This window comes from Kogia breviceps, chromosome 10 (assembly GCF_026419965.1).
Source record: "Kogia breviceps isolate mKogBre1 chromosome 10, mKogBre1 haplotype 1, whole genome shotgun sequence".
NCBI lineage: Eukaryota > Metazoa > Chordata > Mammalia > Artiodactyla > Physeteridae > Kogia > Kogia breviceps.
In genome coordinates, this window is record NC_081319.1 from 69,031,566 (window position 1) to 69,055,933 (window position 24,368).

Consider the following 24,368-nt stretch of genomic DNA (forward strand, 5'->3'; position numbering starts at 1 on the left):
AGTGATTATTTAAGATCCCTTCTAGCTCTGAAATTCTGTGACTCTGCAAATCTAAGAATTCTCACTTCCCATCATTGTGGTACATGTAAAGATGTCTGAGAGCCTTTCTCTGTTGTCTCTTTGGCAGATTGCAATTCCCTGGCAGAAATGAAACCTGATCAAAATCTGTTTTTCCATCTTGGTTTCATCGTAGCTTCTGTGCTCTGTAACAGTAACAGATGGCCAGAAAATGTTTTCCCACATTCTTGAAGTGGAATAAATAGCAGGCTTCCATTAGCCTTTTCAGCCACCCTTGGACTCAGTGATGTCATCCTCTATTAAGGAGCACAAATACTGAATGAAATTTGTACCAGGGGTTGTTGGATGGTTTCCGATTAGATCTCAGATCAGTGGTTTCTTTGGTTGAGTAGACCTCCACAAACCTCCCCCATGACTGGCCCCATGGGTCACCTTTTCACCTATTCTTTGTTATTATAAAATTCAGACAAAATCAGTTGAGGAATTCTTACTGCATTTTTGAGAAGCTGGTAAGGTAATAGCCATTTTTTGTTGACTCCTAAAAGTACATTGATAAATTAAAAAGCAAATCTATGTTATATCATTATTACTGTTGTGGGAGAACAGCCTGTGGTGGTCCAGCATAACCTGCCTGTACTGTCAGCCGTCCTTAGAGCATAAGTAAAGAACTCTTGGTTTCGTGTGTTCAGTTTTTGATGATTACTTACTAACTTACTTGCATATTTGATCATAGAGCTGATGGCACAGTAATCTGTGTGGTCTCTTGTCAGTGTCTTGGTAGAGACTGGGCATTACTGCTGGTATGGTGGTGACTTAGCCCTGGGCATACTTAAGAAAGATTTTATTAATCTGATTTGTTTGGCAAAGTGCAGAGAAGTTTTTGATAGCGTTACAGTATAACTTTACCCCCCCGCAAACAGATTTATTCTTCTTATACAGGTTAAGCAGTCCATGGTAGGTTGTAAAAGGGAAAAGATGTCCTCTAACCATTTCTGAGATAGCTTATAAATTCATTCTGTGCCAGATGTGTTTTAGAGGAACATATTACTGAGTGAAAATGTTACTAGAAGTAAGACAGTCCAGTGAGCAGAGCTGGGTTCATGCTTTTCCTCTGCCTCTTCCTGCCCTGTCACCTTGGGCAAATGACTTCACATCTGAGCCTCATGTTCTTCCTCTTTATTTTTTTTTTAACATCTTTATTGGAGTATAATTGCTTTACAATGTTGTGTTAGTTTCTGCTGTATAACAAAGTGAATCAGCCACATGTATTCATGTATCCCCATATCCCCTCCCTCTCCCACACCTCTAGGTGGTCACAAAGCACTGAGCTGATCTCCCTGTGCTATGCAGCTGCTTCCCACTAGCTATATATTTTACATTTGGTAGTGTATATATGTCAATGCTACTCTCTCAGCTGTCCCAAATTACCCTTCCCCCTCCCCGTGTCCTCAAGTCCATTCTTATTGTCTGTGTCTTTATTCCTGCCCTAGGTTCATCAGAACCATTGCTCTTCCTCTTTAAAATGGGGATAGTGATGCATACCTCATATGGGGTATTACGAAGACTAATTGAGATAATGTGTTTAAGTTCCTTTTCAGTGCCTGGTACAAAGTAAAATGTTGTCATACTTTTTTATTTTTTTAAGGCTTGAAAAAATGAAAAATGACATTTACTTTATATGGAGCTGTAAATAGAGTTAGATTTTGCATATAATACAGTCAGAAGTATGATATAGAAGTATATCATAGAAGTTAGATGTATGCTACCTATTTAATACAGTCACTCTGAGAATGTCAGTGCTAATAAGCAATGTAACTTATTCATTTTATTTGAAGTATGTTCCTCTTTTTTTCAGAGAGAAACATACTTGAAAAAGTCCCTATTACTTTTTTTTCTTGAAAATAGCTTTTTATCAGAAGGAAAAGTAGCTTATCTTAGTGATTCTCAGCTGAGGTGGGGAGGTGGGGTCTTATCAGAATCTGTGCAGAGGAGAGGGGAGACACACAGTCCTCAAAACTAATTTTATGTCTTCAAAAATTATTATCTTTTAAACTAATTCTTCTGACAGATGCCCCACCCCCATTTCTGAGCTGAGTCAGCTTCCCTTAATACTTAAAGAGTAAAGGAAGGGTTGCTGGGAGGAAATAATTGTAATATCTTATTTTAGATACAAAAGGGGCTTGTAAAACAAAGCCTGCTGGTACCTAGTGATTACAAATAACGTTGAGTTCTGTCTTCTGCTTTCCTTTCCTTCCTTCAGGACTGTGTTTCCTCCAGTTTACTCAGGGATGTGCACTGTATCTTCCTTTACTTTCAGTTGTTGTTGTTGTTCGACACATAGTGGAAGTGTTTAAGGTGTTCTTTTTTCCCTTTCACACCCAGTCCTGTTTCCTAGTAGGTGGCCCTTCTTTACAGGAAAAGAGGAATTCTCTTTCCCTCTGTGGCAAGTTAGTTTTCAGAGAATAGGAGCCATTATAGAAAACTTGTTTTTTTGGTTCCGAGAATAAAATTGATTCATACTCAGTAAATGTTGATTAATTTTTTTTTATGAATTAAAATCAGTAAAAGTATGTGTAAGGGTCTGGGATTTTATTTTATCCTATTTAGAAGCTAACAGCCCGCTGCAGTTCGTGGTTGCTGGCAGAGCACGAGGCTCCTGGGTCAGAGACAAAGGACTTTATTACTCATGGCCCAGCAAGCAGCATAAACACAGGTTTGCACTAGTTTCCCTTGCCCCCACAGGTCCCACGGACGTGGTATGAACAGGCCCCGATGGATGCCTGTACGTGTGTTGTAGGAGTGGAACACTGAGCTTGGGGAATCCACTGCTTTTATAGTACGTGGTACACAAGCCTGCTCTTTGCCCTGGAGGGGGACATTACTTCATCCCTCAAATCTCTTTGCAAACAGAATCCTGAGAAGTGGCTTGAGTAAGGAGCGGTCAGGGTCATGTGTTTTGTGTTTTTCTTACCCACCAAGACATGTAGGAGTGTGAGAGACTCATGGAGGAGTAGCTCTCTCAACAGGAAGTTTATACGGTAGGTCACTGATAGAAACCTTAGGTAGATTTATTGTGAAATATTTGCCATACTGAAAGGTATAGAGAATGGTACAATGAATAGGCATACAGTCACCTCCCAACTTGAGAAATAAGCGTTGTCCATACAGGTGACACTTGCTGTGGTCTCCTCCTTTTGTCCCATGGGTAAGCATTTCCCTGAATTTGTTGTTAGCATGCCAGTGCATTTCTGTGTATCTGTTAATATCATACAGTACTGTGTTTATAAACTTCTAAAAATTTTTTTACTATCATTTAAGAAATTGTTACAGAGCCCTTTTACATAGTATTGGGCTGGCCAAACAGTTCGTTCGGGTTTTCCATAACACTTTACTGAAAACCCCGAATGAACTTTTTGGCCAACCCAATACCATGTTAGTCACTGTAGGGGAAAACTGTAAAGATAAAACTCTTGCCCGTCATGATGTTATGGTCCAAGGAAAACCACAAACACTGAAAACATAGCTTAGTAAAAGGAAAGGATACGTGTGAAAAAAAGTGTTGGTAAACAACATATAACTCTAAAGTCAGCTATTAACATCTAATATATGTAAGGGCTAAGTATAGTTACGGATGGAAGGAGAAATGGAATTCATTATTGGGGTAGAAAATAATGGCTATGTGAGGCAACAACAGTGAGAACTTATATGGGTGAGATTCATCTAGACAGCTTGTCATACAGGAGAGGGGATTACGCTGTGAGGCAGTGGCCTTAAGTTGATCCAGCCAAAAAGATGAGAGAAGGGAGCTGGGAGTAGTAGTCAGTCAACAGGACAGTTAACTACGAGGTATGTAGGCCCAGCATTCTGTCAGGGAACCATTTTATTAGGAGGGGTGGCTAAGACTAAGCCCCTGATCAAAGGGCTCAACATCTAATTGTGCAGCAGTAGTTACACATGGGAAAATTAGAGAACACCCTAAGACCCTCTCTGATTATGACCTAAATGTGTGTTACAGATTCCAGGGATGTAGAAGGTACGAGTTTAATGTGAGTTCAAGCAGTTAGGGAAAGAAAGCCTCAGTGAGAAGTCTGGAGTTGAGCCTTGAATGGCAAATTGTGATAAGGGTGCTCCAGGAAAAGGAGTGGGTGGCAAGAGCACATGAGCAAAGACGGGAGACAGTGACTGTGGAACAGGGAGAGGATGGGCCTGTGTGCATTGTTTATGTCCAGGCCCCTTGACCTGTAGAGTTTCCCATGGCCTGGATTTTGCTGATTGTACACTTACGGTGCAGTTCAGCAGTTTTCCTCTGTATTTCCTGCAAATTAGCAGCTGGACCCAGTAGCGTGATGAGATTCAGGTTCAGTCCCTTTGGCAAGTCTGTAAGTGGTTGTGTGTTCTATTGTCACATCAGTAAAGGTAGGTATAAGGGTCTGGGGTTTCACTTTACCCTACTTAACAAGCCAATAATTAATCTGCTACTGTTTTATATTCTAACCTCATAGAGCTCCCTCTTCTGCTGTTTCAAGTAGTGTTTAAAAGTATAATGGCTTGCTTTCTGAGATGTCCTGGTCTGTTACCCCCCAACAACCCCACCCCACTTTTATTTGGACCATCTCTTTCCTTCATTTCTGTCTTGCTCAGTTTAGATTCCTCTCCCAGCAGTACCCTGTCCTAGGAAGGAGCCTTGGTTAGTTCCATGAGTTTATAGGGTTAGATTGCTTCAGCTCCTTTGGGCCCCTTGCCCCACATCCCTCCAGTTTCAGTTGCTATTCTCAAATTGGCCCACATTGCTTTTTGCTGAGTACTTGGTTATCTTGGGGTTCTTCTGTTCTCTGATCTGTCTGATGCCCTATTATTTTCCTCTGTGTTGATCTGCACAGCTGCTTATAGCACTCATGTCTTGTGGCTGTTAATGTTTTTTCCCTGCCTGCTTGTGTATGATGGTTTATGAGGATGCTTTATCTTCTAGTTTTGTTTTAAATGTTATCCATGGGTTTTTTAGTTGCGATCTAGTTCTGGTTTTATATGTAGATTCAGATATATCAAAAGGCTCTGTTGCCACTGCTATACCCTTTCTCCAGAATTCCCATCGTAGGTTCTTGAGCAGAAAGGTGACACAGTCGAGACAGAATGAAATGTCTCACCTAACATCTTTTTTTAAAAAAAATAATTAATTAATTTTTGGCTGCATTGGGTCTTCATTGCTCTGCACGGGGTTTCTCTAGTTGAGGCGGGTGGGGGCTACTCTTCATTGCAGTGAGCGGGCTTCTCATTGTGGTAGCTTCTCTTGTTGCGGAGCACGGGCTCTAGGTGCACAGGCTTCAGTAGTTGTGGCTCGTGGGCTCTAGAGCGCAGGCTCAGTAGTTGTGGTGCACGGGCTTAGTTGCTCCGTGCCATGTGGGATCTTCGGGGACCAGGGCTCGAACCCATGTCCCCTGCATTGGCAGGTGGATTCTTAACCACTGCGCCACCAGGGAAGTCCTCACCTAACATCTTACATGGCATAGAGACAGTGTGGCCATTAGTCCCCATTTGTTCTTTAACTTTCTCTTTTCTCTAAATTGAGAAGTGTTATTTGCTATAATGCCCATTTGCAGATTTCTGTGGAAATAATAGCTTCTTATCATCACTCTTTTCAGGTTCACTAAGAATCTTTCCCCGGACAAAATCAATTTGAGCACCCTGAAAGGGGAGGGTCAGCTGACCAACCTGGAGCTGGATGAAGAGGTTCTACAGAATGTTCTGGAGCTTCCCACCTGGTTAGCCATCACTCGGGTCTACTGCAACAGGGCCTCAATCCGGGTGAGAATGGGGGTCAGAGGGCTGCTACTCTCTTTGGCCAGCAGGCCTGCCTTCTTGAGGGGTGACTCCCACAGCCCTGAGTCTTTGCTTTTCTCTTTCAGATCCAGTGGACAAAGTTGAAGACACACCCAATTTGCTTGGTAATGGCCTTTCTTGATTGCAAGTAATTAAATGGGGATGGCCGGGGTAAGGTTTTAGAAGATCTGAGAGAAGATGGGGAGGAGCCCTGATGGGCTGTCCCTTTTGGGAGTGTGGGTTCTTCTATCTGGCTTATGAGCTTCTCTGTGAGACAGAGTGACTATTGTCTGGGCTTTTTCTGGAACTGCTGTCCAACATAGCAGTTAGCACTGAGACACAAGACCCTGGAGTCCTGAGTTGGTTTCGTTTTGTTTTGATTTTCATTTTTATTTTAAAACAAGTTTTGCTGCCCAGGTTCTACCTTTACATTTCCTTTGGATTCCTGACAGAGGAAGAATTAGAAGTTTAGTTCATGTTGACTGTTGGGTGATTATCAGCTGAAAGCCCTCCAGGAAATGATTGATACATATCTTTACCCCAAAGACTGGAATCCCCAGGAAAAGTAATATCTTGGTAACTTGGATTTATGTTTTCTTTTTCTGCTGTGAGCTAATCCCATGCTTGTCATGGAGTTCTGCTGCTAGTAGAAATGGAAGGGGGAAGATGAGGGCTTTCTTTGTATTTCAGTTTGTTCATTCATTCATTCAACAGACATTTATTATCTGCCTACTGTGGGCACAGCCCTCGATGAGGTATTGGAGCACAGAGATGGATAAGACACAGTCTGTGCTGTGTGGGATTTTGTGCAGATGCTTAGCTCTCTGTGGCTTTTATTTCAGTGTCTGGATAAGGTAGAGGTGGAGATGAAGACATGTGAAGAGCCTCGGCCCCCCAATGGACAGTCTCCTATTGCCCTCGCTTCAGGGCAGAGGTTAGTTGCTTTGGGTCCTATTATTTCCAACATATTAACTGGTCCAGATCACCTTTTAATTAAAAAATAAAAACTTTATTATGGAAAATTTCAAACATGCACTAAAATAGAGAGAATAGTGTACTGAACCCCTATGCACCCAAGATCTAACTTTCACAATTCTCAACGTTTTACCATTCTTTTTCTACCTTTCTTCTGCCACTTTGTGTGTGTGTTTGTGTTCGCACACTCTGTAGTTCTTATTTATTTATTTATTTTTGACTGTGTTGGGTCTTCGTTGCTGCACACGGGCTTTCTCTAGTTGCAGCGAGCAGGAGCTACTCTTCATTGCGGTGTGCGGGCTTCTTATTGTGGTGGCTTCTCTTGTTGCAGAGCACAGGCTCTAGGTGCGAAGGCTTCAGTAGGTGTGGCATGAGGGCTCTGGAGCGCAGGCCCAGTGGTTGCAGCACATGGGCTTAGTTGCTCCGTGGCATGTGGGATCTTCCCGGACCAAAGCTTGAACCGTGTTCCCTGCGTTGGCAGGAGGATTCTCAACCACTGCGCCACCAGGGAAGCCCCATTCTGTAGTTCTTGAAAGCAAATCCTAGGTGCCATATGATTCCACCTGTAAATACTTCTGTATTATGTGTCTTTAACAGACAAAGATTGAGAAGAAAGAAAAAACCCCACAGTACTGTTATCACAATTAATAGAATTAATAGGGATTCCTTAATATCATCTAATACTTATTGCATATTCAATTTTTCTGAATTGTCTCTGAAATATTTTTTTACAATTCAGTGTGCCTCCACAGAGCTCCACACCTTATATTTGGGGATATGCCTATTAAAGCTCTTTAACTCTGAACAGTCCCCCACCCCTACACTTCTTTATACATCATTTGTTCTTTGTAGAAACTGGAATATTTCTTCTAAAGAATTTCCCACATTTTATATTTTGGCTGATTGTGTCCTCGAGGTGTCATTTAAAATGTTTCTTGTTTAATCTGGTAGTTAGATTTAAAGGCTGGATTTGATTCATGTGTTTGTTTGTTTTCTTGGTAAAAATACTTCATGAATGGTACCGTGTATTTCCTACTGTAATGTAACGGGAGGCACATAATATTCCTTTGGTTAGGATTAATCAGTGGATTCAGATGTTGTTGGCCTGACTTGTCCGTTATGATAAGTTCCTCATCTACCTCTTACCTCATGGTTTAAGGACCATTGAGGATAGTTGTCTGTAATCTACTATATCATTGTAGGATAGAAAAGAGAGATTTTATAATTCTTTTTTCCTATTGCATTTATTAGTTGTGATTTTCTGTAAAGAACTTTCTTTCACCAGCTATTTGAAATACAGTTTGTATAGGAAAGTCAGGATAAATGCTGGATTCTTTTTTTTTTTAGCTGCGTCAGCTCTTAATTGTGGCACATGGGGTGTTTGTTGAGGTGTGCAGGATCTTTCATTGCGGTGCGGGTTCTGTGTTGCAGTGCATGGGCTTCTCTCTAGTTGTGGCGTGCAGGTTTGCTCTCTCTAGTTGTGGCGCGTGTGGGCTTTGTAGTTTGCAGTGTGCGGGCTCAGTAGTTGTGGCATGCGGGCTTAGTTGCCCCGCAGCATGTGGGATCTTAGTTCCCCGACCAGGGATCGAATCCGCGTCCCCTGCATTGGAAGGTGGATTCTTTACCACTGGACCACCAGAGAAGTCCACATATTCTTTATTCATATGCTGTATCTTGTTTCCTAACTACAGTAATGTAATAAATGATTTACTTTTTCAATAGTTTCAAAAAATAACAAAACCAGTATTATAACTATCGATAAGACTACTGAATGCAGTAGCTTTCTTTGTGTGTATGTGTGTTTTAACCTTATGATATATCCCATTGGGGATGTATCGTCAAAATACTGTGTTTTAAAATCACTTGAAATCATTCTTCTTATGGTTGGATACCAATTTGACATACAGAGGCATTCATTTGTTTCATTTTTTTTTTTTTAAGACAGTAGTTTTAGGTTTAAACAGTAGTATTAAGGATAAGGTACAGAGGTTTCCCATATACCCCCTGCCCTCACACATGCATAGCCTCCCTCATTATTGATATCCCCCACTAGAGTGGTATATTTGTTACAATAGATAAACCTACATTGACACATCAGAATCACACAAAGTCCATAGTTTACATTAAGGTTCACTCTTGGTGGTACATTCTATAGGTTTGGACAAATGTATAATGACATATATTCACCATTATAATATCATACAGTGTATTTTCGTTACCCTAAAAATCCTCTGTGCTCCACCTAGTCATCCCTCTCCCTGCCCCAACCCCTGGCAACCACTGGTCCTTTCACTGTCTCCATAGTTTTTCCTTTTCCAGGATGATTCCTTCTTTTTAGATTGCCTTCTTTCACTTAGTAATATGCATTTAAGGTTCCTCCGTGTCTTTTTAGGACTCTAGATCTCATTTCTTTTTAGTGCTGAATAATATTTCATTGTCTGGATATACCACAGTTTATTTATCCATTCACCTATTAGGGCATCTTGGTTGCTTCCAAATTTCGACAATTATGAATAAAGCTGCTATAAATGTCTATGTGCAGGTTTTTGTATGGACATTAAGTTTTCAACTCCTTTGAGTAAATACAAAGGAGCATGATTGCTGGATCTGTAGTGAGAGTATGTTCAGTTTTGGAAGAAACCATCAAACTGTCTGCCAAAGTGGCTGTACCATTTTGCATTCCTACCAGTCGTGAATGAGAGTTCCTGCTGCTCCACGTCCTTGTCAGCATTTGGTATTGTCAGTGATCTGCATTTTGACCATTCTGATAAGTGCATAGTGGAATCTCATTGTTGTTCTAATTTGCATTTCCCTGATGACATATGATGTAGAGCTTATAAGACACATGCTTATTTGCTATCTGTATATCATTTTTTGTAAGGTATCTATGAAGGTTTTTGGCCCATTTTTTAATTGGGTTGTTTGTTTTCTTATTGTTGAGTTTTAAGAGTTCTTTGTATATTTTGGGTAACAGTCTTTTATCAGATGTGTCTTTTTCAGATATATTCTCCCAGTCTGTGGACGGTATTCTCATTCTCTTGACATTGTCTTTGACAGAGCAGATTTTTAATTTTAATGAAGTCCAGTTTATCCATAATTTCTTTCATGAATAGTGCCTTTGGTGTTGTATCTAAAATGTAATCGCTATACCCAGGGTCATCTAGGTTTTTTTCTTATGTTATCTTCTAGGAGTTTTATATCAGTTTGTTTTAAATTTTTAAATTGTTTTTAATTTATTTTTTAGCCTATGTAAAATTACATAATTCCAAAGTTAAAACTATAACACAAGGTATGTTATATGTATGTATGTTTGTATTGTCCCCACTCCGTTTCTTACACAAAATGTAGCATACCATAAACACTTTCCACATTGCTTTTTTCTTTTAAAAGTATATCCTGGAGAGCACTTCATAGAAGTATGTAGAGAGATATTTCTTATTCCTTTTTGCACCTGCAAAATACTCAGTATATTTTATAGAGGCGTCATTGTTCATATAGCCAGTTCTTTGTTGATAGATATTTGAATTATTTCTAGGTTTTTTGCTATTACAAATAGTGCAGTAATAAATGACCTTGTTCGTAAGTTACTTAGTATTTTTCCAGCATATTTTTAAAAACAGCTTTATTGAGGTATAATTCACATACTACAGAATTCATCCATTTAAAGTATACAATTCAGTAGTTCATATTGTATATACCAGGTTATGCAACCATCATCACAATCAAATTTAGAACATTTTTATCACCCAAAAAGAAACTCAATACCTATTAGCAGTCACTCTTCATTCTCCCCTGCCTTAGCCTTAGGCAACCATAAATCAGCTTTCTGTATCTATTCTGATCATTTCCTATAAATGGAATCATATATTATGTGGTCTTTTGTGATTGGTGTCTTTCAGTTAGCATAGCATTTTCAAGGTTCAGCTATGTTGTAGCATGTATCAGTACTTTATTCCTTTTATGGCTGAATAATATTCTATTGTGTGGATATGCCACATTTTATTTATCCATTCATCAGTTGGTGGACATTTGGTTTGTTTCCACTTTTTTTGCTAGCATATTTTGGGATAGATTCCTGGAAGTGGGGCTGCTGCAAATGCATGTATAATTTTGATAGACGTTGCTAAATTACCCTTCGTAAGGATTTTGTAATTTCGTGTTACCACCAGCAATGTTGTAAGAGTTCTTGTTTTCCAAGAGCCTTGCCAATAGACAATATTTTCAAACTTTAGCCTTTTTTGTTTTTAATTTTTTTTTTATTTTTTGGCTGTGTTGGGTCTTCGTTGCTGCGCGCGGGCTTTCTCGAGTTGTGAGTGGGGGCTACTCTTCGTTGTGGTGTGCAGGCTTCTCATTGCAGTGGCTTCTCTTGTTTCAGAGCATGGGCTGTAAGCACGCAGGCTTCAGTAGTTGTGGCACGTGGGCTCAGTAGTTGTGGCTTGCGGGTTCTAGAGCGCAGGCTCGATATCTGTGGCGCACGGTCTTAGTTGCTCCGTGGCATGTGGAATCTCCCACTAGGGCTCGAACCCGTGTCCCCTGCATTGGCAGGAGGATACTTCACCACTGCACCACCAGGGAAGTCCAAACTTTACGATTTCTGTCTAAAGATAACACATGGTATTTCTGTGTAGTTTTTTGGTAAGTTATATTGAAGTGCACAAATAAGTGTATAGATTAGTGATTCTTTACAAGAAGAAACAGACCACTTCCAGAATCCCAGAAGCCTCCTGCACCCTTCCTAGTCATACCCACCCTCAAGGATAACTTTATCCTGATTTTTAAAACCACACATTAGTTTTCCCTATTTTTAAAGTTATATAAATGTAATCACAAATTATGTCATCATTTGTATCTATATACTTTAGTTCAACATGATGTTTGTGAAAGTCAGCCATGTGGTTACATGTAGTTATCGTTCATTCATCCTCATTACTGTATGTTATTCCATTATATGCCACAATTATCCATTCTGTTGTAGATGGACGTTTGATTTGTTTGCAGTTTCTGGCTATTAAGCGTACTGATGCTACATCGAACTGTTCTCTATCATGACTGTGGTGGTCGATACATGACACTATGCATCTGTCGAAACCCTGGACATGTACAGCACAAAGAATGATCTTTTCTATATGTAAATTAAAAATATGTAAGAAAAAAGAATAGTGATGCTATGAACTTTCTTATACCTACCTCTTGGTGAACATATGTACACATTTCTGATTTGTATATATCTAGCAGTAGAGTTGCAGGGTCATAGGCTGTGCATATGTTCTGCTTTAGTTCATACTGCTGGACAGTTTTCCAAAGTGCTTGTACCACTTTTCCCCTTGGCAGTGTTGCTAGCACTTAGTATTGTCTCTCTTTCTATTTTAGCCATCTAACAGGTGTGTAGTTGTATCACATTATGATTTTAGTTTGCATTTTTTTGAGGATTTGTTATTAGAATTTCAAATATCCTCTTTCACAAAGCATTGATGTATTCTGCCCATTTATCTTTTGGGTTATTTTTGGGGTTATTTGTCTTTTTCTTATTAATTTGTAGAAGTTCTTTATACTGGAAACAAGTCCTTGGTTATATACATGTATTACAAATATCTTCTCCTACTATGTGGGTTCCCTATCACTCCTAATGTTATTTTTTTGTTGACCAGAAATGATTAATTTAATATAGTCGTATATATCTATTTTTCCCTTTATGGTTAGCACTTTTTGTGTCTTGTTTAAAGAATCTTTTCCTATCTTAAGGCATGAAGATATTCTCCTATGTTTTTTTCTAACTTTATTCTTTTAGTTTTATTGTTTGACTTTTCACATTTAGATCTACAGTCTTGAAACTTGTTTTTTTGTTTGTTTAATGTAAGATAAAGGTCAATATTATTTTTTCTCTTTGTAGATAGCCTCAAACTGACCATGCACCATTATTGAAAAGACAGTCTTTTCCCTACTACATTGTCACTTTTGTCATAAATCAAGTGACTCTCAGTGTAGTTTTTATATATGAGTGAGGTTGAACATCATTTTGTGTTTAATATCTATTTGCATTTTTTTTTCTGTGAGCTGTCCCTACTTTGTCCCGTTTTTATTGGGCTCTTGGTCTTTTTCTTCTGAGTAATTCTCAGACTTTTTAATCTCTTGTAATGAGAACTGTTTAACCTACATGTCAAGAATGTCTGTGTTTTCCACGTCCAGAAGGACTTTAAGGATGGCCTTTGTTCCTCTCCCTGCTGTTTCTGCCTCTCACTATAAAGCACAGCTATGTTCTTTAGGATAGATTTGACAGGGCAGAGGTGGGACTGTTCTTGACTAGATTTCACAGTGTTAGACCTTATGCTAACCTGGCTGTACTTCTTTCCTCTTTTCACCACTTTTGCAGAGTATGTTCTGTCTTTGAAGATGTTATAGAAACCTAGTGTTTCCTTTCTGTTGTTATAGCTCTCCTCACAGACAATATTCAATATTTATTCAGGTAGTTTGTGGACTGTGAAAATATTATTTTCAATTCTTTCTAACCAGAGATTGTTTCCAGGTCAACACTTTCTTTTATTCCATTCTTTAAAAATAATCTCATCAGAAAGAGTACTACATCATCATAAAAATTTTTAGAAATGTAAAAAATATAAAGCAGAAATGGGAGGAGAAAAAATTTTTAAAAGTCATCCACAATTCTAGCATCCAAAGATAGGTGTTGTTAAGAGTCTTGTCTTATTTCTTCCAGTATAAAGAGTATGCCTATGAACTCCCTGGTGGTCCTGTGGTTAGGACTCAGTGCTTTCATTGCCAGGGCCCGGGTTCAATCCCTGATCGGGGAAGTAGAATCCCACAAGCTGCACGGCATGGCCAAAAAAAAAAAGAGTATGAGTCAAGTCTCATATGATCCTGAATGTTGGTCTGCCTCGTTTGTTGTAGTGAGTATGGCTTTGCCGAGAAGGTGGTGGAGGGGATGTTCATCATCGTCAATTCCATCACCATCAAGATTCACTCCAAGGCCTTCCACGCTTCTTTTGAATTGTGGCAGCTCCAGGGCTATAGTGTGAACCCCAACTGGCAGCAGAGTGACCTCCGCCTCACCCGTATCACTGACCCCCGCCGAGGAGAGGTGACAGCCCTGGCATTCTGAGAAGAGAGAATGGGGGGTTCAAAGTAGGACTCATTCTTAAAGGATGTTATTCCTGCTTTGGGGATTTCCTTCAAGTCTTCCCCATTCTTGGGAACCCAAGAATCCCTTCTGTCCAGTGTTACTGTTATATCCTTTCCTCAATTATGGATCTCTGATCCATTGCCTTCTGTGGGTAGGATCCCAGCTGAGAATGGTGGGGGTCTCTGCCTTGCCAGTCTTTTCCCCTGGGACTTCCTGCCTCTTGATTAATTTCATCCACAGAATTAAGGGATTTTACTTTCTTTCCTTCTAGGTTTTAACATTTAAGGAAATAACTTGGCAAACACTTCGAATTGAGGCAGATGCTACAGACAGTGGTGATCAGGACCCAGTCACCACTCCACTGAGGCTTATTACCAACCAAGGCAGGATCCAAATAGCCCTCAAGAGAAGAGTGAGTGTGTTCTCTGTCCTCATGAAAACTTCCATCTTTTATTCTCCCAGATAGCATGGGAGATGGCGTTTCCTCCTTTTTGAGTGTTATTGGCCCCTGGAATGACATTTGAAAGGAGGGACCTGCAATTCAGTGTTGCACTGTATCTGCTAATAAGGAAACATTTCTACCTCCCTGTCATTTTAATTTTGAAAACCACGATTTTTACCTGTATATAGGGACGCATAAGCAGTTGATTATTGCTGCTTCTTGTTAATCACAGAAAACTTTAGTAGTTTTGTAAGAAATTGACTCTCCACAGTGCTTGATACTTCCATTCGTGTATTGGGGATTGAAAAGCCATCTCTGAAATTGGTTGGGCAGTGGTCACTTTGAGGAGTTGGGATGGTACCAGATGTTGAACCCTGTGTTCTATGTGACCCCTTCAGACCAAAGATTGCAATGTGATAGCCTCCAAGCTGATGTTCCTATTGGATGACCTGCTCTGGGTGCTAACTGACTCACAGCTCAAGGCTATGATGAAATATGCAGAATCACTGAGTGAGGCCATGGAGAAGTCAGCCCAGCAGAGAAAGAGCCTGGCCCCTGAACCTGTACAGGTTAGAGGTGAAACAGATACCCTTGGTGGCAGTGGGGAGATGGTAGGCCGGACCTAATTCATACCTCCACCGTAAGTGGAGCCTAGACTTTATCAGGCTTATTTGGGGGAATTTGTGATTCACTTCTGTAGGTACATAGGCTTTGCCTGTGCCTCTGATTTATTCAGTTATTCTGTTCTTTGGATGCCTCTAGTGTGTTAGGTATACAGTGTTAGCCACTGGAAAGCCTCTTGTTCCCATCCTTGGAACTCTTGCTGTCTTAAAATATGGACTATAAATAAATTATTACAATATGATGTGATAAGTGCTATAATAGAGGTAAACACTGCCATGAGAGCACAAAGAAAAGGGATCCAACTACCTGGGCTGAAAGAGGGCATTTAGGGAAGACTTCCTGGAGGAGGTGTTTTAGCATCAGTCGGCTAAGTTCTAGGGGGGTGGGAGCTTAGAAGGCAATTCAAATCTCAGAACAGGACTCTGACAGTTACTAGATTAATTATAATTTGGCTTCTTGGAGTTTGGGTTATTTAAGTAGCATAGACCTACATGAGATACCAGGCGAATAGTTATGAGAAGGAAGGGACACCTTGTCAAATTGTGGTTTTCTTCAGGCTGAACTAAAGCTTAAAGAAAGCCAGCAAGGAGGCTGTCTGTGTCTGGCTTCTTGTTTCTCTCTGTCACATGTAGATCACCCCACCTGCTCCCAGCGCCCAGCAGTCCTGGGCCCAGGCGTTCGGTGGCAGCCAGGGCAGCAGCAACAGCAGCAGCAGCCGCCTCAGCCAGTACTTTGAGAAATTTGATGTGAAAGAGTCCTCCTACCATCTGCTCATCTCCCGCCTGGACCTGCACATTTGTGATGATAGCCAGTCCCGAGAGCCAGGTACCCCGTGAGGCCTAAGCCTGTGCAGGGTGGTCCATCACCGCCTGGAGCTCTGGGCAAAGCTTGGGGATGGATGGCTGTTTTCAAGACTCTGTGGGGTATTTGTCTGGCTCCCCTTAATCACAGGCCTTCCTCAGGCCTCTGTGCTCCTGTGGCAGCTCTCTGTCTGCAAGTGCTCTTCAGCCTTTAGGATGCAGTAGAACTACCTGGGAGACAGTAAGACACAGGAGCTGGGCCTCTTCCCAGCCCCCACTAAATCGGAATCTTCAGGGTAGAGCCCAAGCTGTGTATACTTTTTTTCCCCTCCACAGAGTCTTTTGGGCAATGCTAACCACTGGTATAAGCTTTCAGGAAAGTAAATTCAACTATAGGAAACCTCAGAATTTTCAGATCTTTGAGTCAATTTAAATAGTTATTATGTATAAATGTGTCCTTCCCAAGCAGAGAGGTTTTGGTGTGTTCTTCTCATGCTTTTTCATTCATTACAGCAATTTTTTTTTAACATGGTGTTCCCTAAATCACATATTAATTTAAACTGCATCAATAGAAGTGTGGGTTCCAGAACTCTGGAAATTCTTCTCTGGCACCTTTGTAGACTCCATTTGGAACTCTGAGCCTTGTTTTTTGCTTTTTTTTTTTTTTTGCGGTATGCGGGCCTCTCACTGTCGTGGCCCCTCCCTTGCGGAGCATAGGCTCCGGACGCGCAGGCTCAGTGGCCATGACTCATGGGCCTAGCCGCTCCACAGCATGTGGGATCCTCCCGGACTGGGGCACGAACCCGTGTCGCCTGCATCGGCAGGCGGACTCTCAACCACTGCGCCACCAGGGAAGCCCTGAGCCTTGTTTTTGGTGCTGTCCTTGAGGACATTAACAAAGAGAAAGCATCCCAGGGAGGGTGTGCAGATTGTTTAATGCTATGGAAACCATAGCATAGAAGGAAAGAGTTGAAAAGACACAGGGATATTTCATATGAAAAAGAGTAGACATAGGATATAGGAGAGCCATCTTTAAATTAAGAGAGGGCGTTAATGCAGAATGGAGTGTCCTTAGGAAAGTCAAGCCCAGAGCCCTTCAGACATTGCTTTTATTTTGTGGCGCTCTAAGAAGAGCATAAACAAATAGCACCTGCTTTTTTGGCAGACATCTTGCTCATTTGAGACTCACTAGAGCAGCTGGTATTAAGTACACATACACATTTATTCAGAATGAAAAAATAATGGGGCTTCCCTGGTGGCGCAGTGGTTGAGAGTCTGCCTGCCGATGCAGGGAACACGGGTTTGTGCCCCGGTCCGGGAAGATCCCACATGTCACGGAGCAGCTAGGCCCGTGAGCCATGGCCGCTGAGCCTGCGCATCCGGAGTCTGTGCTCCACAGTGGGAGAGGCCAAGACAGTGAGAGGCCCGCGTACCACAAAAAAATAAAAAATAAAAGAAAAATAATTGACTCATTTCTTTCCTTCATGAGCCTTAGGGAAATCACTTCACCTCTCTGAGTTTCTTCATTTGTGAACTTAAGTTAAATCGTATCTTACTCATTTACCTCATAGGTCATTATCAGGCTCAAATGACATAATATACTGAATTTGGAGGACATTAATCATAGGCCAGTATTCGGTGTTATTATTTCTCTGCGGCCAGTTCCTTCAATACTCTTTGTTCCCCCTCTACACCCCTCTGCCGCCAGCTCTTGTTTTTAGATGCCGTCCTATGGAAGTTTGTGTTCTTGCTGCCTTTTCCTCTCTGGAGGTTGTTTGCTTCTTAATGAGACCTAGATTCATTTTCCTTGGGGGAGCCTACTACCTTTTCTTTCTGGGACACCAAGCACCAATGCCTCTCTTGCTTTGCTATACCTTGGTCTTGAAGTGACTTCAACCCCTCTCCACTCCCAATATGAAAGAGCTGAAAGGAGCAGTGACAGCGTAAAGATTGCTTTTGCCACCAAAGGAAATAAATTGCTCACTGGTTTGTTAGCCACTAGTTTCAGAAGTTCTTTGCTAAAACAATTATTGTTTTGTTTGGTTGTTTCTTCCAAGTGTTACTATAAAGACCTTGCAGTTTTGTTTTGTTTTGTTTTTAAAAATATTTATTTATTTATTTGGTTGCACCGGTCTTAGTTGTGGCATGCAGGATCTTCGTTGTGGCATGCGGGATCTTTTTCAGTTGCAGCATGCGAACTCTTAGTTGTGGCATGCATGTGGGATCTAGTTCCCTGACCAGGGAATGAACCCAGGCCCCCTGCATTGGGAGCGCAGAGTCTTAACCACTGTGCCACTAGAGAAGTCCCTGTTTTGTTTTGTTTTTAATCCTTTCAGAAATCTTTATGAAAAATACATTATTGAGAGTTTCATCCTTTTGCTTGATAAGGGTGTATAGCACTGTCCTCTTCATGTAACAGGGTCCTGCAAACCATACTAAGAGGTGAATGACTAGCCTTCCCTGAAGCCCCCATGTATTTATTAAGCTAAGTGAATCTACTTGGTGGATTTTAGGGAAGTTTTGGATGAGTTATTTTTTTAAATTTTTTATTATTTTTTTAAAATATAAATTTATTTATTTATTTTTGGCTGTGTTGGGTCTTCGTTTCTGTGCGCAGGCTTTCTCTAGTTGTGGCAAGCGGGGGCTACTCTTCATCGCGGTGCAATGGCTTTGGCTTCTCATTGTCATGGCTTGTCTTGTTGTGGAGCACAGGCTCTAGACATGCAGGCTCAGTAGTTGTGGCTCATGGGCTTACTTGCTCTGCGGCATGTGGGATCTTCCCAGACCAGGGCTCGAACCCGTGTCCCCTGCATTGGCTGGCAGATTCTTAACCACTGCACCACCAGGGAAGCCCTGGATGAGATATTTTTAGATAGAAGGATAAATCCCAGCCAACCATACCCAGGTGTGGCATTTGACTCTGTGAAGGGTCAAGAAACACAAAGAGTTCTTGTGACTTTGATTCTTCTCCTTGGATTTGTGAAGAAAGGGGAAGGGAGAACTAGGTGTTATGGAAAGGGTGCTAAGATTCTCTGGAGTTGTCCTGTCCAATATGGCACCACTAGCCACATATGACTATTGGGCACTTAAAATATTGGCTGATCCAAATTGAGATGAGGTGCAAGTGTAACATACACCTGGGATTTTGAAGATACAGTACAAAAAAAGAGTGTAGAATACCTTAATAATTATTTTCATTTTGATTACATGTTGAAATGATAATATTTGGAGTATATTGGTTTAAATAATGTGTAATATTAAAATTAAATTCACTTAAAAAAACTTCTTTAATGTAGCTACTAGAAAATTTTAAATTACTTATGTGGCTTATGTTACATTTCTGTTGGATAGCATTGCTCTAGAACTCTCCGTCCAATATGATAGCCAGTAGCCACATGTGGCTATTTAAATTAAAATCAAAATTGAATAAAATTAAAAATCCAGTTCCTCATTTACACCAACATAGTTATAATCTGTGGACCATAGAAGATGTCCATCATCACAGAAAGTTCTTTTGGATAGTGCTGCTCTAGGGACTCCTTGAAGGCTACATCTGTCTGCTTTTTCATTAAGGGACACTATAGCCTTGGTATTGGAGGTGAAGTTATTGGAAACTTGGTGGTAACTGGGGACGACTTGGCTTGCAGTGGGGCAGCACTGTCTCTCTCTTTTTGCGATACGTGGGCCTCTCACTGTTGTGGAGCACAGGCTCCGGACGCGCAGGCTCAGCGGCCATGGCTCACAGGCCCAGCCACTCCGCGGCATGTGGGATGCTTCCAGAGTGGGGTATGAACCCGTGTCCCCTGCATCGGCAGGCAGACTCTCAACCACTGTGCCACCAGGGAAGCCCAGCACTGTCTCTTAAAATCAAACTGGAGCAGCTCACCCTTCAGGCTTCTGGGAGGAGGTGGGTGGTTGATGGGGAAAAGAGTGTCATCTGCCTCTTTTTAGTTATCTCCCTCAGGATAAGGGCTGTGAGCCAAAGCTTTCTTCATCTCTCTTCAGGTTAGGCTATCCTCTCCCACCATCTCACTGGAGAATTTTAGTCATTTATGTACACTATTTACCATTTATGTGTCATGTGTGATTATGTGTTTATAATTAAATATGTTGATAATGGGTAATTATATTTGATTTCTATTCTAAACCTTATTTTAATATGTTCAGTTGTGTAGTTTATTGTTCTTTTAGTTCCAAATAAATCCAATAGAGGGCGCACAGCTGTGAAACCCTCTCCCTTCAGTAGCCTAAGTCATGCATGTTCAACTGGGATGATATCTCCCCACAGCAGGTAAAAATCCACTCTTTTATTTTAAACAGATATATATTTATTGAGATATCATTCATATACCATACAATTCACCCATTTAGAATATACAACTCAGTGTTTTAAAGTATAATCATAGGGTTATGTGATCATTACTACAATCTAATTTTAGAACCTTTTTGTCATCCGTAAAAGAAACTCTGTACCCATTAGATGACACTCCCCATTTTGCAGCTCTAAGCAACCACTGATCTTTCTGTCCTGATGTTTGCCTATTCTGGACATTGAAAATTGGTTCTTTGTTGAGGGGTGGGCTTGAAAAAAAATCTTAGATATAACAATGCTTAACCTTATTGACAAAATTTTATTCCTTAGTATTTAATTTCTCTTATTGAGTTTTCTTGGGTATCATATGAGCAACACTGATGTTGAGTTCATGGAAGATCAGGGCTATAAACTATGGCAAACAGACGGCTGTGATTAGAGGACTTTCTATCTATTGCTTGATCTCAAAGTCAGATGGTGAGAGGTGGCCTGTACATAGCTAGCAGCTGTCATTGGCTGCCTCATCAGTGTTGTTTATATTTAATCCTTAGTACTTTTGTGATTTGAACTGTTGAGAATTAAATAAAAATAGTTTATATTTTATTATTTAATTCTACAAATTGTTCAACAAATCAATAATTTAGTTAAATGTTGAAAAGGAAAAATACTGACACTATCTGAATATCTAGTACCTAGTTAAGCTAAAGTTATTTTCTCATGTTAAGCAAAAGTTAAAAGCTAACAAAATAATAATTTTAAGAAATTAATTTACAAACTTTATTCAAAAATAATTTTGAATAATTAAAAATTTGATTATATCACTATTATTTATATAAATTGCTAAATTGCATATGTGATTCTATACATTATAATTTATATAAGAAATAAATTACATTAAAAGTTACTCAGCAGGGCTTCCTTGGTGGCGCAGTGGTTAAGAATCCGCCTGCTGGGCTTCCCTGGTGGCGCAGTGGTTAAGAATCTGCCTGCTAATGCAAGGGACACGGGTTCGAGCCCTGGTCTGGGAGGATCCCACATGCCGCGGAGCAACTAGGCCTGTGAGCCACAGCTACTGAGCCTGCGCTCTAGAGCCTGTGAGCCACAACTGCTGAAGCCCGCGTGCCAGAACTACTGAAGCCCATGCACCTAGAGCCCATGCTCTGCACCAAGAAAAGCCACCACAATAAGAAACCCACACACCTCATTGAAGAGTAGCTCCCTGGGCTTCCCTGGTGGCGCAGTGGTTGAGAGTCCGCCTGCCGATGCAGGGGACACAGGTTCGTGCCCCGGTCCGGGAGGATCCCACAGGCCGCGGAGCGGCTGGGCCCGTGAGCCATGGCCGCCGAGCCTGCGCGTCTGGAGCCCGTGCTCCGCAACGGGAGAGGCCACAACGGTGAGAGGCCCGCGTACCGCCAAAACAACAACAACAACAACAACAAAAAAAAAAAAAAAAAAAGAGTAGCCCCCACTCGCCGCAACTAAAGAAAGCCTGCGCACAGCAACGAAGACCCAATGCAGCCAAAAATAATTAAATAAATTTATATATATATAAAAGTTACTCGGCAGATATAGTTATAAACTTAAGTTAAATATTAATAGCTTTAAAATTTTAAATTTAACTTTTCACACTTTATTTTTTAACCTTTTAAAAAAATTTTTGGCTGCATTAGGTCTTCGTTGCTGTGCGCTGCTCTTTCTCTAGTTGCAGCGAGTGGGGGGCTCCTGTTCACTGCAGTGCTTGGGCTTCTCATTGCAGTGGCTTCTCTTGTTGTGGAGCATGGGCTCTAGGCATGTGAACTTCAGTAGTTGCAACACGCGGGCTCAGTAGTTGCAGCACGTGGGCCCTAGAGTGCACAGGCTTCAGTAGTTGTGGCACGTGGGCTCAGTAGTTGTGACGCCCGGGCTCTAGGGTATGCGGGCTGCAGTAGTTGTGGTGTGTGGGCTCTAGAGCACAAGCTTAGTAGTTGAGGTGCACGGGCTTAGTTGCCACATGGCATGTGGGATCTTCCCGGACCAGGGCTCGAACCCGTGTCCCCTTCATTGGCAGGCGGATTCTTAATCACTGTGCCACCAAGGAAGTCCCTTAACTTTTAACTTAAAAGAATTATTTAGTCTTTCTTAACCTGGCATTGAATAAAAGGAATAAGATTATTCTTATTCTTTTTATGTATAAAGCACAGGTAGACATACAGTACATAAGATATACAGTATATCTGTTGTATTAAATTTCATGGAGAAGGGACAATTAGGAAAAAAATAGCTAAACAGGCTCCTATGAGGTGGTAATTATGACAAAAAGGTTGAGCAACAGGAACACAGGTGTACGTGTATCTCCTAGTAGGATGGTGATTAGTCCAGAACCTTGGCGTGGTGATATCTAGAGTGGATGGAAATGACCCTCCTGGTTGTAGGTGTACCAGCTTACAGCTAGATGTTCCCATGGTATTTCCCTTCACCTGGAAATAAGATGGAAGGGATAGGAGGGAAGTGAAGAACAGGGTAGGTTAGACAACACACATATGTAGAATAAATAGTCCTTGTTCTTACAGTTCTTAGAGTCTAGTTGGAGAGATAAGACAGAAACATGGAAAGTTCATTCATTCAGTAAGAATTAAATGTAAATTCAAGATAAACAATAGAATATTTGACTTATTGCAAAAAGATTCAATTTATCTACACTATTCTGTACGTTTATAATGTCCTTATTAGTGCAGTGTTTTTAGTGTTCCATGGTACTTCATATGTACTGTGTATAATGACAGTCTTATATCACAGCTTTAGCTAAGATATGAAAGGAAGTAATATGGGTCCTGTTTTTTGGGGAGTTTGGCTTATGCCTCTCCAGGTGTTGTGCTGAGGGGCAGCAATACTAGTATTGCCAGGTTTGGGGGAACCAATCAATCAAGGTTGTCAAGTGTGCCTGTGGAAGACCTAGGATTGGAATTCCAGAATCCTGAGTTTTGCAGTTTCTTTTGTCTTTCTGTAAATCTGAGCCATTTACAGAGACAGTGGAATATGCTTTTAAAAAAAAATCTTTTAGAACATGTCCATTGCAATTCAAAACAAGAGGGCCTCAGCCTTGCAAATCACCTGACATCATGGCCTTTCAGCCGCACTTATGTATCAGCCAGGCTTTGGAGCTGACCCTTAGGAGGACTTTTAAGTGCTTCAAGTGGTATTTAGGCCTCTGTTTCTTCTGCTATTCACTTTTATTTTTCTTTGTAGGTGTCTCTGCAAACAGACTCATGGGTGGTGCAATGCAGCTTACCTTTCGCAAGATGGCATTTGACTATTACCCCTTCCACTGGGCAGGTAGGAGAATTCTGAATTGGTGCAGTTTTAGCGTGACCTAGGTATTGAGCCCATATGCCTGGGTTCATCCCTGACTGCCCAGCAGAAGGGTGCCAGGGATTGCAGCACATGCTCAGAGAGGTGTTGGCAATAGTCCTTTTCAAGAGGACATCTTCTGGAAACTTGCAGGGTCCACTGCTGATGAGAGTCAGTAGGAGGGGAGGCAGTGTCTGAGATGTTGCTTTTGATTCTGTGCTCTACCCCTTACTTCCACTAGTTTTAGAGCCTCTCCAGTGGTCCATGGTCAAAGATGGCAAAAGTCAGCAGCTGGCCTTTAGGGAACCCTAGGGAAAAATCACATATAGAATCCAGAAGAACTTGAGTGCTCTCACTAGATAATTTTTACTTATCCCAGAGAATTTTGGATTGGCGGTGAGGGATCAGATTCTGAATTATGGAAAACTATACCAATGGAAAAGAAAATTTGTAACATTGGATCATGATCTTAGACCAAAATCTTTCTGCTTTATCGCACAGGTGATAGCTGCAAACATTGGGTTCGTCACTGTGAGGCCATGGAGACACGAGGCCAGTGGGCCCAGAAGCTGGTGATGGAATTTCAGAGTAAAATGGAGAAGTGGCACGAGGAGACAGGTCTGAAACCACCCTGGCACCTGGGGGTGGACTCTCCCTTCCGGAGGAAAGCAGGTGGGTTATGAGGAGCTGAAGGACTCCTGTTGCTTTGCCTCTTGACATTTACCTTTGAGTATCCAGTGGCGATAAAGCACCAGACCGGCTAATTATCCCAACTTACTCCCAGCTGATTATTCCAACTTTATCCCACGGAGAGACATCCGTGACTTTTTTCTTTACGGAGTCCTGTTTGTTTCCAGGGATAGTTGCAGTGTGGAAGAGAGGTTGTTAGCTGCTCTATTCAATAGGCCATTGCCTTGG

The 24,368-nt window shown here is 41.2% G+C and overlaps 1 protein-coding gene across 3 annotated transcripts in view; it reads left to right on the forward strand.

Moving 5' to 3' along the window:
- BLTP3A (bridge-like lipid transfer protein family member 3A) overlaps window positions 1–24,368 on the forward strand; it is a 56,644-nt gene that overhangs the window by 13,607 nt on the left and 18,669 nt on the right. The window contains exons 2-10 of one of the 3 annotated variants that reach the window (XM_059076323.2): window positions 5,658–5,820; window positions 5,922–5,960; window positions 6,678–6,769; window positions 13,714–13,903; window positions 14,217–14,357; window positions 14,786–14,956; window positions 15,644–15,836; window positions 23,349–23,435; window positions 23,952–24,122. In XM_059076323.2, the coding sequence (XP_058932306.1) occupies window positions 5,658–5,820; window positions 5,922–5,960; window positions 6,678–6,769; window positions 13,714–13,903; window positions 14,217–14,357; window positions 14,786–14,956; window positions 15,644–15,836; window positions 23,349–23,435; window positions 23,952–24,122 (1,247 nt within the window). The remainder of the gene's footprint in view (window positions 1–5,657; window positions 5,821–5,921; window positions 5,961–6,677; window positions 6,770–13,713; window positions 13,904–14,216; window positions 14,358–14,785; window positions 14,957–15,643; window positions 15,837–23,348; window positions 23,436–23,951; window positions 24,123–24,368) is intronic. The other 2 variants (XM_067006055.1, XM_067006056.1) reach the window with 2 other exon arrangements.